A 16,655-nucleotide genomic window follows, 5' to 3' on the forward strand; every position below is an offset into this window, starting at 1 on the left:
ACACAATAGTATCAGCATTTAGACCATGCAACTACTATATCCTCTATGCAGAGATAAGAAAGAGTAGTTTTTAAATCAGAAAATAGCACATTACATACATGAACCCTCTTATAGACACTGCTTTGCGGATAATTACCCCTGCAAGCAAGAGAGAGTAGAATAATTATTTCATAGTAAGCATATAAATATAACATGCCCCATTCTGCTATCGTCTAAAAAAAAAATACCATCTTGCAACCACAATGAGCCAGACCTTGCAGCAGAGAAGTCATCTTAAATTCAGCACAGGTATATCTACCAAAATCGCCAAGATCAAGTGCTGTATCAGATATTCATCCTGACAAAAAATGCTACTTCCAGAACGGCACCCACTCTTCTCTTACGGTTTTCTGAATTGGATTCACCCCATGTAAACAGTGCAGTGTGTTACTGTATTGTCATTTGTAAAGCAAGCAGTAACTGTGGAAGTCAGAGAAGAAAGTAGGAAGTCGAAATACGTATAAAATGCTAAAACTCCATGTCTGTACAAGTGGTACTTCTATGAATTACTAAATATCCCTCTCAGCTGCTCACAGTTCGGATATGAATACAGCTGGATTGGGCTAAAAGGTGTGAAATAGAGGAGTCTTGTACAACGAACCGTTGTTTCTGAGCAGGGTTTTGGAGCTATAATACCCTTTCATTAGACACTGCCACGCAAGAGCCAGCGTGTACCTGCTTACACAGCCGTCGGGGGGCTGTGACCCTCACTCTGCAGAGGGATGTGACCCCTAAACTCCTTTGCACTCACATGCAGTCGCTGAAAGAGGGCTTCAGGGGTACCAACATGAATGAACCCTGCAAGTACCAGCGCCCTGCCCCACTTTCCATCTCCCACAAGTACCAATTTCTGCCCTTTTTGCATTGCCAGGATGGCACACCAGCTACATCAGCCCACAGGATGCATCGCTCACACACTGCAGAGGCAGCAAAGGTTTCATCTTCATCATCAGCTAAGTTATATGGCCAAAGATGAAGTCTCAGCTTGGCAGCAGCTACTTGCCTTTCCTTAGGCAGGAGATGTATTTTCAGGTGAATGAGCCCAGTAAACAAAATGTGGGTGTTCCACGCAATAGCAGTTGCACAGATCTGAGGGTTTGGTTTACACCCTTTGTCACAGGACTGGTCAGTTGTGAAATGGGTATCTGGAACCTGGCTGCAATTTCGCTCAAAGGACAGAGGGTCAAGGGGACACCACTACGCAGCCAGAGGCTTACCTGACTTTAAAGTTTGTCACAACAAATTCTTCTCCAGTAAATATGATACTAAACTGGAAAGAAAACAGTAACATTTTTATTAACTTGATTTATCGGTACTTTATCTAGACTTGCTGGTAAATTTAGAACTCTCATCAAAATTCTAAATCCTGATGAAAATGGCTAAAAATTTTTGCAAAATGTCAACACTTTTCCCTTCCTTCTGAATTTAATTTTATCCTGTTAAAAATGTATTGGGTAACATGATTCTGAAACGCCACAATATTGTCACATGGCTATTCATTTCTGTGTTGTCCCATAAGTCTGCATTCTGTACCAGCTGTCCTCATTGCCTGATACTTGCTAGAAATAGGTGAGAATGAGAAAAGGAAGCAACTCACCCAGTTTTCAAGAAGCTTCCTTGTGTCGTAGTAATCGGGAGCTCTCTCGGTTTTGTAGAAAAGAGAGAAGTTCATGTGAATGTTGAAGAAGCTGACTGTAAGAAGAGAACATAAGTGAGATGCAGGCTGGAGTTTGCACAGAAGGGTGCCTGTGCCCCTTCCCACCTCCTCACCCCTCCGTTCAATGTTTCCCCTTCCCACAGCCACCGAGGCTCTTTGGGACATCCCATGCTCCAAGTGTCCAACTCCAGACTACTGCTGTGTTGCTAGAAATTTCACTAAAGAGCCTGAGGGCCCAAACACACGGTCAAGCTGTCACAGCTTAACAAACAAGTCGTGGTTTGTACTCGTGGGTGCTCTAACTTGGCTTTTACTGCCTGCCAAGAATACATAGGAAGAGATAGTAGGATCTGCTGACGTACAATGCCTTGCTCAGCAGCAATAGCTGGAACATGTGACCGAGTCTTAAATTGTCCCGTGTATGGTGTCAAGCAGTGTCAGCGATGGCCACGTCAGCATTTAAAATGGCCTCGTTCAGCACTTACGTGGGATGGTACCATTGGTACTACTGGTTGGAGTTAGTGGGGGCAGCGCAGGAGCCCTTGTTGACGATGCTTCACTGGACCCTGCTGAAAGGAAGATTAAAAGGTCTAAGAATCCACAGTGGCAAAAGTGTTAGGAAGAGCATGGTCCAGGTGTGAGAGCGGTGTGAGTCCGTCAGCGATGGACACCGTAACAAAGAGCTGCTGTTGTCCTACAGAGCTCTGCAGGGGAAAGGCAAAGGGGAAATACACCTACGTGTGTGGGGTTTTTTATTTCTCCAGAGGTAACTACAGCATAACAAGGGAGGAAACAGGATTTGCAAAGTTCAGATCACAAGAAAGACCAGAGTTTATCTTTTTTCATTGCTTCTGTTGAAGGGGAGTTATCTCTCCATTCCCTTCTTGCTTGTGTAACCTGTCCCAGCCCTCCGGAAACGGTATCTGTCAAACACAGAGTGCTAACGGGTTAACATGCAGCAACGAATGTGAGATGAACATTGATGTTCACGGTCTCTGGTTTAATGATAACCTGTCATTAGGATTCCCATTATAAATGCCGTCCATCCTGCCTGTTGTTTTCAAAGTAAAGTATTCCGAGAATTCATTGGTAGCTAATTTTCCTTGAAGTGAATCACCTTGTCAAGCCAGATAGGATTTTTGCATTTCACATGCAATCTGCCACATCACCAGGCAGACAGGGATAAAACGGGTGATGCTTGTCACATGTAATACAGAAAATTGCAGTGAACCGAATCATCATATGACATTACAGGCCTCGGTGATGAAAGAAAAGCAGGATCACAACATTTTGCTCTAGAAGTACTGTTTCCTTGCTATGCTGGTAATTTATATTTTTTTCTTCACTCTCGTGACTGTCAGAGACTTGACATTCTAGCTCTGACTAAGAGAAATAAACTTAACATATGAATACAAAGCCAAACGTCTATGAATAAGGAGTGTGGTCGGAAATAAGTAGGATAAGACCCTGCTTCACAAAACATTGTTGTCTCTACCATAGTTGGAGGTAAGGAGAATCACCCATGCTTAAAGTATAACAGCCCATCTCTGACCCATTCAAATCAATGGCAACACATCCATGGATAAGAACAGAAACAGGGGCTGTTAACAAGTTGAAGCCTCCTATTTTTATCCTAAATAGCTTCAAATTATTTTGTGAAGTTGAAAGGACAGCTGAAGTCAAAAGCCCCTCTGAACAGGTGTGCTACAGTACACAAGCTTCTGCTTCTTAGATGAACAAGTAATTTTACCCTTTGCCTTAAGCCACAGGCTGTGTGCTCAGCACAAAGTCAAACTGGAGCAATTTCTAACTTCATGGACAAATAAGAGGACAATAAAGCTATGGAAGTCCAGCTCCAAGTTGTCTCTCCAAGGTTGGCTCTTGCAGACCAAGCTCAGACCCTTCGATCTTCGGCTCAGACCTTCAGCCTCCAAATGCTCCTCGTGTCACCAAAACCCATAATGAAACTGTCACTCTCTAAACCAGGTTTGTAGTTTAGAAAGCCAACATTAGTTCATTTGCAGCGCCAGGTGCATGGGGGATTTCTCCTCCTATCATGCACACTCATCAGAACTCTCCATGCAATTTTTATACACATTTTACAACATTATTATAATAGTAGTACCTCCTACCTATATTTGATTGGTTTGTAATTTACATACGATTACACCATCAAGTTATAGCTACCACACATGCTCAAGGGAGGGGTCTTCACCTGGGCAAGGGTCGTCTTGACCTATAGGCATGATTTTTAGTATTATCATGAAGGTAGTTCAGCTTAGGACACTAAGAATTTTCACTTTCCTGCCAAGTTGGCTAAACTTCTCAAAACGTGTAGATTAGTACCATCCTCAAGGTCCTTATGCTCGATGTGCTTCCTCGAGAATGATACAATACTTGCCTCCCTTGGTTAGGAGTGCTTTTCATCAGACCATGCCTGATACATCGAGGATAGAATCTTCATTATTCGTGAGAATACACATGAGGCCTTTCAACACTAGTTACTAATAACATCTCAGGAATATACTTTGATAACACTCGGAGGTGCCAGTCTGTGTTTTGGTGTCATCTCACAATCTCAGAACCAGGGGTTTCAGCCCCAGTGGTATCATGGGCAGAGGCTCAGAGCTGGCAGAGAGCGGAGCCAGGAGGCTCCTCTGCCCCCGGAGGCAGCAGGATGGGGAGCGGGAAAGATGTGCGGGCTGTTCCAAAGATCAAACCGCCCAGCAACCTGCTGTTGCAGAGCTCTTCGTAGCACAGCCCCTGCTGCTCCCAGAGGGCACAGGAAGCTGGCAAAACAGCAAGCCTGCTTGTCCCATGGTGCTTGATGAGTCTTAGCTTTTCATCTGTACACCTCTCCTCTTTACTCCGGCCTTTTGCTGCTGAGATAGTACTAAACTGTTTGGAAATAAGAGGACTAATTACTCTGCTTTACTTTTCTGCTAAATCGCCAGCAAGTCCAGGAGCAAGCTGCCACATTGCCATTTCAAATCCGTCGCCTGCAGTAGGTCAAAAACATGACCTGATGTAACGGCTATTTGCTGATTCTTTATCTGGAAAAAATCCGCAGGTTTAGATCATCTAGCTGCAAGACAGACCTAGATACTCAGTATACAGACCTCCTACCAATAGCCACTAACATGGTTTGACATACACAAGAATAAGCAGAAAACAAGAAACCAGGAGTATCTATGAAATTAAAAGCAAACTCCTAGACACAAATGGAATCAACTCCTCTAAAGAAAATGCAAGGAGCTGAGATTAAGGGGCTGCACTTGTTCCTCCAGCACCCATGCACACCAAGACCTCTGCATCCTCCCAACCCTTCCGCCCTGGGAATACAGAGAGCAAAACCCAGAGTGCTGGGGAGAGGCGGACGCTCCAGCAGCCCCAGTGACTTTAATCATAGAATCACAGAATGGTTTGGGTTGGAAGGGAACTTAAAGCCCATCCAGTGCCACCCCCTGCCCTGGGCAGGGACACCTCCCACCAGACCAGGTTGCTCCAAGCCCCATCCAGCCTGGCCTTGAACCCCTCCAGGGATGGGGCAGCCACAGCTTCTCTGGGCAACCTGGGCCAGGGGCTCACCACCCGCACAGCAAAGAATCCCACAGCTTAAACTCCGAGTGGAAACCTGCATGCCTTCCCGCAGCTTGAAGCTGCAGAGGTGGCTTCTCTGAGCCCCAGTGTGATTCCACAACTCGTTAGTCCCTGGTTTCAAGCTGACGGAAAACGAGTGTCTTGTTATAAGCTTCTCCAAGACCTGCTGTCACATAGGAAGTGTGATAAGAATGCAGAAGGGCCAATGCTGTGCAGACATGCCCTACCACTGGAATAAATTCTTTTTTCTTTTCTGATGGAAATATAGCCATGATATTAGGCTATGATTTATCAAGCCATAAGCCAAACGGTTTGTATACCTGGGGTTTAACTTGTCCCCCTGCTGCAGATCCTCTCCAGACAGGGGGAATCTGCATATCGCTGGGTGATTACAGGCTCCACTCTGTTCCTGTTGTTATCGATGTAATGTTTAAAAAACCATTGCCTCAGGGGTGATGTATGATATCACCCAGTGTCAGCCAGGATGAGTCAGAAAAAATCTGCTAGGGAAAAAATAAAATAAAATAGAGAAATGGCCAAACAAAACCCAAACCCATTCCAATCAGGAATGTAACTCACAATGCCATTCTCATCTCCTGACAAATGAGGTATAATTACAACTTCACAGATTCTAATTTATTTCTTTCTCTTTCTCTTTCTCATTATCACCTGAAGAAAAAAAATATCTGTTTATTCTGACATGTCAAGGATCATTACTAGCAGGCAGGTGTGGGACCAGCCACCTGCATCCTGGAACTTCATTTGCTTTAATTAACATGCATGTAATTTCGTTCACGAAGTGAGGGCTAAGGAGTGGTGACAGATGAGATCTGAAGCTAGAAAAATACTGTACCACTGACGTTTTTAAAGCCCTAGTCATGGATTTTGGTTTGATAATTTAACAAATGGCTCATTTGGCATCCTGTAAATAGGTATGGTTTCCAATAGAACAACAGCAAAAATTAGACCAACCAATAAGAGATCTGTGATAAATATGTATTTTATATTATTATCAGTCATTTTCAGATATTGTATATTCATCCCTCTCCCAGATTATTTAAAATTAAGAAGAAAATCAGAAATCAGCGTGTGGGTGAGGCAGGGGGAGGAAGAGATGAAGACTGTGAGTCAGTGAGAGGATGAGAACACACGCTTTTACTTCTGCACTTTTAGCAAAGGCCCAGCTGAGCTGGAAAAGTAAAGGATCATCTTCAAGAACTCTGGGAAAAAAGCAAAGGCAGAACAATAACTTCACTCCTGCTATCAAGCAAAGCCAGTGCAATCACTATAATGATATCACTTATAAAAAGTCAACACTCCTTCTTAAGGCTGCTTCTGCTACATTCATATGAGAAGTTTCACTCACTTTGCCTAAATTCTTTCTTATATACATATTCCATATGTTCCTTATGTTCTCACGTAGACTCGATATGTATGACCCCATATAGACAACCCACACAAACTACGGCCTGGTGCAGCTTCCCCTGTCTGACAGACAGGACATAAATCTCAGTATGTATTTACACCACTTGCTGTTATTCCTACCTAGTGGATCATCAGTACGTCTCTGTGCGATAGCTAGCTCATGAATTTCAGTTAATTAAAGTAAGGAGAAGATTTATAGTGGAAGCAAAGGTCTTGCCAAGATCTTGACATTCTCAAACATCATTAAATTTTATGAACGTCTCTATAACTAGGACTTCACAACAGTCATCTTAGTTATTGCTCTTGGGAAAATAGTAGACTCCAATAACCCTTCTCCCAGTGTGGATCCAGTGGCTTACAGCACTGGATCCTGTTGGTGTAGGTCATCACTGGTGAGTCACACTGATGTTTCTTCTTGCTGATAACCCTTGAATATTTGGGCCAACATTTTCCAGACGGAATGTCCAATTCAGGCTGCACGGGAGAATCCCAGCTAGGGGAAATCACCTGGTTCCTGGGGACTGCTTTAGAGGGAAAAAAATGCTTTGACCATTGAAAGCCTCTCTCTGATGTGCTTTGTCTCATTAAAAGCTGCTCAAATTCATCCAGGTTATTGTTTTTGAAAAAAAATCAAAGTCCAAGAACACTGAGTGGAGACTTTGATTTTAAGTGCTAAACTTTTCATCAGCGAACATGACTAAGCTGCTCACAAGTCCTTGCCAAGCCAAGCACACACCTTTCCCAGAGAGCGAATGGGCCCAGGGGCAAAGGTGTTAATTGGAAAAGGGAAACTGAGCCTTCCTCCTCCTTCCTCATCAGATCACATCCCTCCTCCCAGTCAGGGTCGGGAGTGAGGAGACAGCTCTGGCAACAGGCAGTGCAGAAAGAGGCCCGCCTGGATAAAGGCAGTGGGGCAGGGAGCCAAGAGACAGATGGGAAGGTTGTAATTTCCAGCAATTGTTATTAACGCCGGCGTTGGTCGGTGCGGAGTGAGGGGGTGTGCAGTGAGGGAGGTGGGGGAAATCCCTCTGAGCACAGGTTTCAGCAGCAGTCGGTGATTTCCTGATGCTCTTCTCGATACCTTGGCCCCCGGTCTAATGAAACCTGGAGTGGGAGGTGGGAAAGTGCAGCGAAAACTGCAGTGAAGGCAGCGGGTGCTGCACTCAATGGAGATGTGCTGTCTGATGGGACACTCCTTGGAATCTAAAACCGGACACCAAAAATGACCATTTACCTCTGACTGTGCCTCTGCTTTCCCTGTGAAGCCATCATCTTAGAGAGGATTAGTAAAGATGCATTTACTACTATTGTGGAGCTCCTAAATATCCTGGCATGTCATTAGCTTTATGGAAGTTAGTTAATCAATCAGTCAATTCGTCAGTCTCGGTCCTGTTTTAATACTGTGCAGTTTAAATACCATGTAGTACATACAGACATGAGGATGGAACGATGAGATAACACAAACACTGCTAACGAGTGTTTTTCAGTGAAGCAACATCCATCTAGGGCACACAACAGCCAGGAGTCTTGTGGAAAAGTGATTACCATCATCTAACTAATGGCTCTAGTTTCATATTGTTAAACGTGTTGGCAGAAAACTTCTGTGTCCAGCCTACCCCGCTCAGTGCCAGGCCAGATGAGTAGCAGGTTGGTGCCCCAGCAGAAGAATGAACCACTAAAAGGTTCATCTCAAAGATGCCACCTGCCAGCAGCCTCCATGGGACTTTGGTGGCAGAGCCTGCCCCTGCCAAGCTTTCCCTCATCCACAACCTCCGTGTCTGCTTCAAGAAGAGCCTGTGTGGGTGGGTGAGCAGGCAATGTCATACGCATGGCTACAGCTCTCTCCACTCTTAGTCTCAGCCACAGCAGCAGCGACTTGGACAATCTATTAGAATGTCTTACGGTGACTATGAGACAATCCCAGTTGTTCTAAGCTGGACACTAGCCCTCAGAAGAGAAAATATTGCAGAGACTCACCACAGCGCAGGTGATGGTCCACAACGGGAAGGATGCTGCTGAAGTTCCAGTACCCTTCCGTCCAGCTGACAGTATTGCCCATGGCGCAGTCCAGCAGCTCTTCCTGACCCATCACACGGTCCCACATTTGGAAGTAGTACAAGCTGCCAATGAAGCTGTTGCTTATCCGCACAATGAAGCCATCCTTCCTTTTGTGCAGGTGGCCCAGCACCAGGCTCCCGTTTGGTTTCAGGCACTCGGTGCTGCCAATGGTTTCAGAATGCACGAGCTCACCATTGCAGTAGACCTCCAGCAGTTGTTTCCCGGTATCCCACAAGCAGCACACGCTGTACCACACAAAAAGGGCCAGATCGATCTTAATGTCTCGTCTGGTGCCAAAAAGATATAGTCTCAACTGCTTGTTTTCTCCTGAGAGTCCGAGCTCTATGTCATTTATGTCAGTGGAGGTGTTGTTAGTGTCGTAGGAAAACGCTGCCCAAGAGCTGACGTTGGCCGTTCGGTTTAGGTCAACGCACACTGTGAACTGACATAGCTGAGGGATGCTGTGGTTGATCAGGGACACATACTTGTCATTCCTTCCCAGTAAATCCAGTCTTTCTCCATGCAGAGAATGTGTTTCTGTAAGGGAAAAGCATTAGGAGAGAGGGTTAATGAAGGGACATAAAGTGTCACTTTCAAAGAAAAAGCTGCAATATGACCTCAATCGGGTACTTCCCTGAATAATGATTAAAAAAATTAAGTTTCTTTTATTTTTAGTTTCTGCTGCTTTTGCAACTGAATTCTGAGACCACCCACACCGCCAGTAAAGAGAAGATGAGTTTAATTCTGCAAAGAAAAAGTTAAAGTCCTCAAGACATGCTAAATAGGAATCAACACAGAATTCAGGTCTAGGTTACACATAATCCAGTATCAGTATGGGTGTCCAGTGCAAAGGTCTTGGTTCAGCACTCTGAGAAATGAGTTGCTTGCAGGTTTCACTCCCAGGCGACATATCACACCCCAGACTTTCAGGTTTTGGGTCAAAGTTTCTGCTAAAAATAAAAATCATAAGGATTGTCCTTTTCTCAGGCTGCAGAGAGTTTGGGCATCTTTTTTCTTCATTACTTTAAATTATCTCATTATATCTTTACAGCCTACTCAAAAGGTTTTGCTGACAGAGGCAACCTCCAGGTACTACTGACCGCAGAGCTGCACAGGCAGTGAGTAACTTCCCACACATGGCCCCAGCTCTGACTGCAGAGTGGGAGCTGCAATGGCTCTAACTGCCACCCTTGGTCCCTGGAGCAGTCTGGCAGGGACACCAGCAAGCTGGAGGGTCTTTCACTCTGCTTATCCGGGTTTTTCACTCCACATTAAGTGTCTTGTTTTACATCTGGGCAGAAGGCAGCCTGGTGTAATGCTAAGACGTGTTCTTAGCATTCTGATTCATGGATTTGCCATGGTGTCCTACTCAGCAGGTCCCACTGCCATCACCATCAGCCACGATAAAGTCCCTTCCCAGGCTTGAATCTCTGTGGACCTGCACAAAGCCACGGAGCAGCACCGGTCCACAGGGAACACGGTTAGACAGCAGAACGCGGTCACCAAAGGCAGGAGACAACCTTTCCACCAGCTCCATCTGCCACCAACAAAGTGCTTCTGTAGGGGGCAAGGTGGCCACATGTACACCATCAGAGTGGTAAAATTTAATCAGACTAGATGAGATCTGAGGAAGAAATTCTTTGCTGTGAGGGTGGTGAGCCCCTGGCCCAGGCTGCCCAGAGAAGCTGTGGCTGCCCCATCCCTGGAGGTGTTCAAGACCAGGTTGGACAGGGCTTGGAGCAACCTGGTCTGGTGGGAGGTGTCCCTGCCCAGGGCAGGGGGTGGCACTGGATGGTCTTTAAGGCCCCTTCCAACCTAAACCATTCTATGATTCCATGATTCCAATTGTAACGCAGGCCCCTCCTGTGCAGGTGATCTGTGTCTTTAACTTGCCATTACATTCACATGTTTACATGTGCTTCAATAATTCAGGATATATTTCTTCTATATATGAACTGCCATTATGCTGAGTCTTTTATAGCTACATCTAGGGGCTGTTTTTACAGCATTTTGCTCAAATGAATTTAAATTTTTCCAAAACCTGGTTGCCAGCCATGCAAATCAAGTTATTATAAATCCCTCAAGTCTAACCTGACCGAGAAATCTCCAGTGACTATTTGCACTTGTAATAAAGGTTATGCACATCAGGGACAGCAAAAGTAGCTGGCACTTCTCCCCATCTACTCCACAGGCTTCAAACTGGAGGCAAGTAGGAAATGATTCATCTGTGGAGCAATCAGAAGTGGTGCATTGCTGTGTTAGCATAACCTCGTGCAGCTGAGGAGTAAAGAGAATATTTCTATTACACCTGCTATCTTTCATGTCTGTCTCAGCTCTTAAATCAGCTCTGCCGAGCACCTCGGTGTGTTGTGGAGCATGCACCCACATCCTGGTCTCGCTTCCAGCACCGCAACTCCACTATGATGGTGGTTTGCACCCAAGAGAATGATTTTCCCCTTGAGTGGGAGCACGCAGGACTCAGAACGGCAGTGTATGGCACCCATTCGGTGGAGGCCCCTGGCTGGGTCAGGAGTTCGGCATGTCTCCACTAGCACACCAGCCTCTGCCTTAGTGGGAGCAAGCACATAAAATCACGTGGTGTGACAGTGTGCTCCACTGCCAACCTGACCTTTATGGCTTTATCTAACCTTATCTTTATCAAGCGATAACCACCCATGGTGGTCATGATGGGTACATCTAGTCATGATGGCTGCATCCGGCTCAACGTGGTTTTGGGGAGACAGGAGGCAGGCAACAACACAATAACCAAGGGTTAACTTGAGCAATGTGCCCACCTGACCACAATAGTGGTACTGTGGTCGATATGCAAATATGACTATAAGTCAATCATCTTACCCCCATAAATAGCAAACAGCCCAAGAGCCCTTTGACTTCTCCTGCACAGCTGTGGGCTGCATGCCAGCATCTCCCCTTGAGCAGGGACACCTCTCAAGGTTACTCCTCAAGGTTTAGAAATTCCTTGCCACAACAGATTCTCAGTAAGTGACTAATGGCATGCTAAACTTTGAAATCTTAGCTAAGTGGTATACAGGATTGATTGCACATATATCATCGTTTAGACATAAACCATTGACCAAGTCTGGGACTGGGATTGGAGCCAGCCGCACCCAGACTCCTCTTGGAGAAGTTTAGAAAGCCAAAGGGTCCTCTCTGAACCTCGACTTAATGGGAAGGTCTCCCTGACAGCTCTGTCTGACCCTGTCCTCTCTGCAGTAAATAACCAAGTGTGCCTTTCCATTGAATCTTGTTAAAACAGTGTCGCATTTACTACCAAACTTTGGTAAATCCCTGTTTATATCAATAAATGTATCACTGCTTCTCTCTACAAGTGACGGGCATCACTCCATCCATGACACACGGCCAATGCCAGGACTGCAGGAGGAGATCTGTCGTGGAGCTTTAGGGGATGCAGAGAGGTGGGTGTAGCTACTCAATTACAGCTCAAGCAGTGAGTAATTAATTACAGCACAAGAAAACGCAGCAGCCATCTTCAGCCGTACTTTCCAGCAGCTGCAGCACCCAAGAAGGTAAGAAGCCAGTTCCCATGGGTTTGTCCAAGAGACTGGAATCCCTGTGGGATGTACAACTGGGAGAACTGGCAATCATCCCATGACTGACCAGAGCACCAGAGTCTTATAGCAGATACACAGGAGCCTCTGGCTGAAGCTGGGTAAATTTGGCAAGACCTAGGCATTAATTCAGTCTTTTTATTACAGAGGTTTTACTTGGAAAAAGCTCATTTTTCCCTCGACTGCACCATGCGCTGGAAGTGACCCCAGTGCAACAGGGTGCATTTTAGAAGCATGGATTATCTCTGTGCTCTGCATTGTTCTTGAGGAGAACTCAAAGAAAGAAAGAAATACAAAAACCAACATAGAACTAATTACTGTTTTGCTGGGATTTATGGTGGAGCAAAAGGGTGCTGAGTGTGTTAATGAAGCACAGCTTACTGTGTTTGTCTCAGGGCCTGAATTATTACTGGGGAATTTAGTTCTGCCAGTAGCTTCATGCTGTTCTCAGACCACCATGAAGCAAGTAAATGCATGGCTTTTATTTTACAGTGACCAAAGTAAAACTAAAAAAAAAAAACACACAGAAAGGCAGGAAGACACCCAGGAAGGAAAGAAGTGAATAATCACAAAACCAAGAGGCTTTTCACCTCCAAACGTGGGCAACAGTTGTCATGCAACCAAAACCTGACATTTCACTCCTTGCCATATTTTCTCATTTGTACTGACTCATCTGTGGCCCAGACTGAACCAGCATCCCCGGAGAGGGTGTGCATCATGCCCAGACCTGTAGGTCTGCAGGCCAGTGTATGCTCAGGGAAGTCTAATAGATGATAGTCAAGGACCCCAGCAGCAGCTGCAGTGAGAAGGGAGAGGTCCAGAGCAAGAGTAACCACTGCATGGGGCAGAACAAGATGAAAGTGGGATCCTATATAGATATATTGTGTGTGCACAAACCAGGAACCTGGCAGACATCCCCCGGGCCGGGGGATGCTCAGAGCCCATTGGTAGCACCATCCCTATGGTTAATCCCAAGGGGAATTACTGTACCTGCCAGGAAGAAAAGATGAGCAGCGACCATCAAGATGCCAAGAGCCTTGTGAGAAGAGTGCTGTCCAGGGCCACACGTCAACCTCTTCATTCTTCAGGCATGTTCTGAAAGAAAGTTGTTGATGATCATCTGAGAAATTCAGACTGCTTTCTACGGTTTGCTGAAATGGCATTCACAGCCCAGAAGCCCAGAAGTCCTCGCTCCCCATGACCGAGCTGAATCACTAGATCAGCAGTCACTGTAAAGGTCACAGTTCTGCAAACCCCCTGGTTTCTGCTGGTTTCTGAAAGAGATGAGGTTTACGCAATTACACTATGCATGTTTTGTCCCCCTGTCACAAGTCTGCAAACCTGTTAGCAACTTGGAATGTGCTTTGACAGAAGGAGTCCACGTCTGAAGTGGTGAAGGTCCTACAAATGTGGGGAAAACAAGAAGAGAAAGCCCTAGTGGTGAGGTTAAGCTGGATGTGCTGACCCACAGTGACACCCCACAGACTCTGCTGGGATGGGAGACTGGGATGGGAGACCTGAGAGCGGCAGACAGGGCAAGAGGCAGATGGAGAAGCAGGACACCAGGCTGCTCACAGCCAGCACAGTCAAATACCGTATTAATTCGCACCGCTGGGCTTTGTCTACCAACAAACTTTCATCAGTTTAATTGAGCCCTGGGAACACACTTGTAATTGGGGAAAGCCTCATTCCAGCATACACTGAACGCTTAAAGAAAAATCCACCCTAAATTGGAAAGAGTTTTCTTCTATTTTGTGCTTCAGTTTGATTAAATTTCCTTCAAATATGACTGTAGTTAAACCAGAGCAACAGAGAGGGCAGCCAGCCTCGATGGCCGAGCGCTCCAGACTCCCTCCTACTGCCCTGCACGCCCCCCTGCAGTGCTCCACTTTCTCTACTCGCATCACTCGGCATCAAAGGCAAGGGCTTATTCTTGGTCTAGGACCACACTGGATTAAATCTTCAACTAATAATGTTGTATAAAAAGTGGCCATAAGGGATGGACCGGATCCTTGAGGAGACTGCCTACGGTGGCCAGGCTCCATTCAGTGGACTCTCCTGGCTTCACATCAGACACAGCCCTTGCCTGGGGCTCCCCGCTAAGGGCTGCTGCACTCTGACCACTGGCAACATGGAAATTGCCCCTTTGTGTCCAGACATGTAAAATAAACATTAGAAAATTAAATAAAAACTGAGCTAATGACAACTCTCTCAATTTCCTTTTAAAACTGCGCTTTACAAGACTTACAAAGTTATGAAATTTCATCCGGTTTTCCATTTACTGCTGTTACAACAAATCTCTCCTCCCAACCTTTTTCTTTATTAGTCCAGCGGTGATTTGCTGACTTTTGCAGTAACATTTAAGGAACAAATCATTATGCTTCCAGCCTCTGGTACCTAAACAGGACTTCTTACATATTTCAGGTGATTCATGCTTTCTCCTAAAAACACCAATGTCATTAAAATGTGCTGCTCAAAAACTCACCTCCCCACGTTGCACAGAAATCCTGGTAGATTTTTGCTACTCCACACTGTTTCTTTCGTCAGATGCCAAAACACTGATGAAGAGAAATATGAAGAAAAAATCAGGTGGGATGTTGTGATGTTTTCAGTGGGTCAGGCAATGAAGAGCAAGGGATTTCTGTTCTGAAACCACATTTCTTCGGTACCGGAAAACCTGCTGTGACAACAAATCTCTGCTTCTAACCTTCTCCTTTATTACTCCAGCAGTGATCTGTTGACTTTTGCAATAACATTTAAGAAACAAATCATTATGCTCCCAGGCTGTGGCACGTCACAGGGTTATATTAAGTTTTGCCCAGAGCAAAGTCCAGAACACGGAGCGTTATAAAACACAAATTAGAAAGAAACAACTGAACTGAAGTGTTCCCCTCGTTTCTGATTCAAAAGTGACTGCGGTAAAGAACATTAGTTGCAGTTTTCCCCCAGCAGCTGTCTAGCCTGTCTTTGTAGTATATAGCACTATAATGGAAAGCTCAACCATTATCTTTCTTCCCTCCTGCAAGATACTAATCGGTCGTTGCTAAGTAAAAAAAATACTAAATATTGCTCGCTACTGAGAAAGACTTTGTGAGTTGAGACCAAGGAAGGAGTGGCACCAGGGATGGACAGTCCTGCACGACTGTCACTTTGGCTAGCTAGAAGTTAAGTCTTGAATTTTGTGAGTTAGCTCTGGAGGGAGGAAAAGGTTTGCACAAGGCCCTGGAGGGCTTGTTCCCATCTCCTGTGTGAGCTTCAGTGTTTCGGCAGTGGCTCACAGCAGTTCAACTCCTTGCCTGGATCTGGTTAGGGATCTAAGAGGGACTGGGAACCTCCCAAGGCTGCTTAACACTGCAGATCACCCTGCTCCTCCAGACACTCCAGTCTCCAAACAGGGTGGAAGTGTCCCTCTCTTCCGCTCTGCTAAATAATCTAGTCATCCATCTTCACCTTCTTCCTGACAAATATGTCTCCTCCTCTCTGTTACTACCGTATAAAGACCCTGGACTTCAGGTTTCCCCCCAAAGGATTCCTATAGCATCCCTTAGCCAAACTGTTCCATGTCTCAGGAACTCTTCTCCTGCCGTGTCTTCTCCCTGTGCACCAGCATGGACCCTCGCACAGCAGCCGAGCACCCTCCTGCCACCCACCAGCCTCAGCCAGCAGGTTTTGCTCTCTTTCTCTCATGGCTGGAACATATTCATGGAAATTGCTAGGCATGCGCTGTTTGTCTCGCCAAGTCCATGCTGCACAGTTTCGAGCGTTCACATAAACTCGCATGGGGAGGCTTTTTTCAAGCATGGGACTGGAGTTTTTAAGGGTGGGTGCTTAAGAAGTCATCTTTTTGTACTCGTCAACTTTTTGTACCCGTTAAACCAGTATCACGGCATCATGGTATGGAAGGAGTTTTTACTGCAACCCCAGAGCAGCTATTGAGAAGGTCTAGCTATCCCCTTCTGCCCCTTCCTCCATCTTCTCCCTGTCTCTCTGTTTTTCAGTTTAGTTTAGTGGATTTAATTCTTCAACACAAGTTGTTTATCATCTTCCCTAGAGATTATTGCCAAGGGTCTGGACGGCCATGTGAGGGCATCTCCTCTTTAATGCTACAGGCAGGGCCTGATCTAATAACCAGCATCCTGCATCCATTTCTGGTCAAAACTTCCCTGGGAAATTTTAGGAGACACTTAGGACCCAGAGCAGAAACAACCCTGTGATTACGGAGTACAGTGAAATGAAGAGAAGCAGAAAATGAAGATGGAACACATTCAGACTCACTGGGGCCGTTC

General features: G+C 45.6%; 1 protein-coding gene across 1 annotated transcript; it reads right to left on the reverse strand.

Moving 5' to 3' along the window:
* Window positions 1-34: 34 nt before the first annotated feature.
* Window positions 35-15,094, reverse strand: LOC134520888 (adhesion G-protein coupled receptor G4-like). The gene is made up of 9 exons (XM_063346762.1): window positions 15,077-15,094; window positions 14,855-14,927; window positions 13,360-13,464; window positions 8,699-9,316; window positions 2,182-2,265; window positions 1,637-1,731; window positions 1,257-1,309; window positions 99-138; window positions 35-43 (listed from the first exon to the last, which is right to left on the reverse strand). The coding sequence occupies exons 3-9, from the start codon at window positions 13,448-13,450 to the stop codon at window positions 35-37; spliced, it is 990 nt and encodes a 329-aa protein (XP_063202832.1). The 5' UTR covers window positions 13,451-13,464; window positions 14,855-14,927; window positions 15,077-15,094.
* Between the last annotated feature and the right edge of the window lie 1,561 nt (window positions 15,095-16,655).

This window comes from Chroicocephalus ridibundus, chromosome 9 (assembly GCF_963924245.1).
Source record: "Chroicocephalus ridibundus chromosome 9, bChrRid1.1, whole genome shotgun sequence".
Classification (NCBI taxonomy): Eukaryota; Metazoa; Chordata; class Aves; order Charadriiformes; family Laridae; genus Chroicocephalus; species Chroicocephalus ridibundus.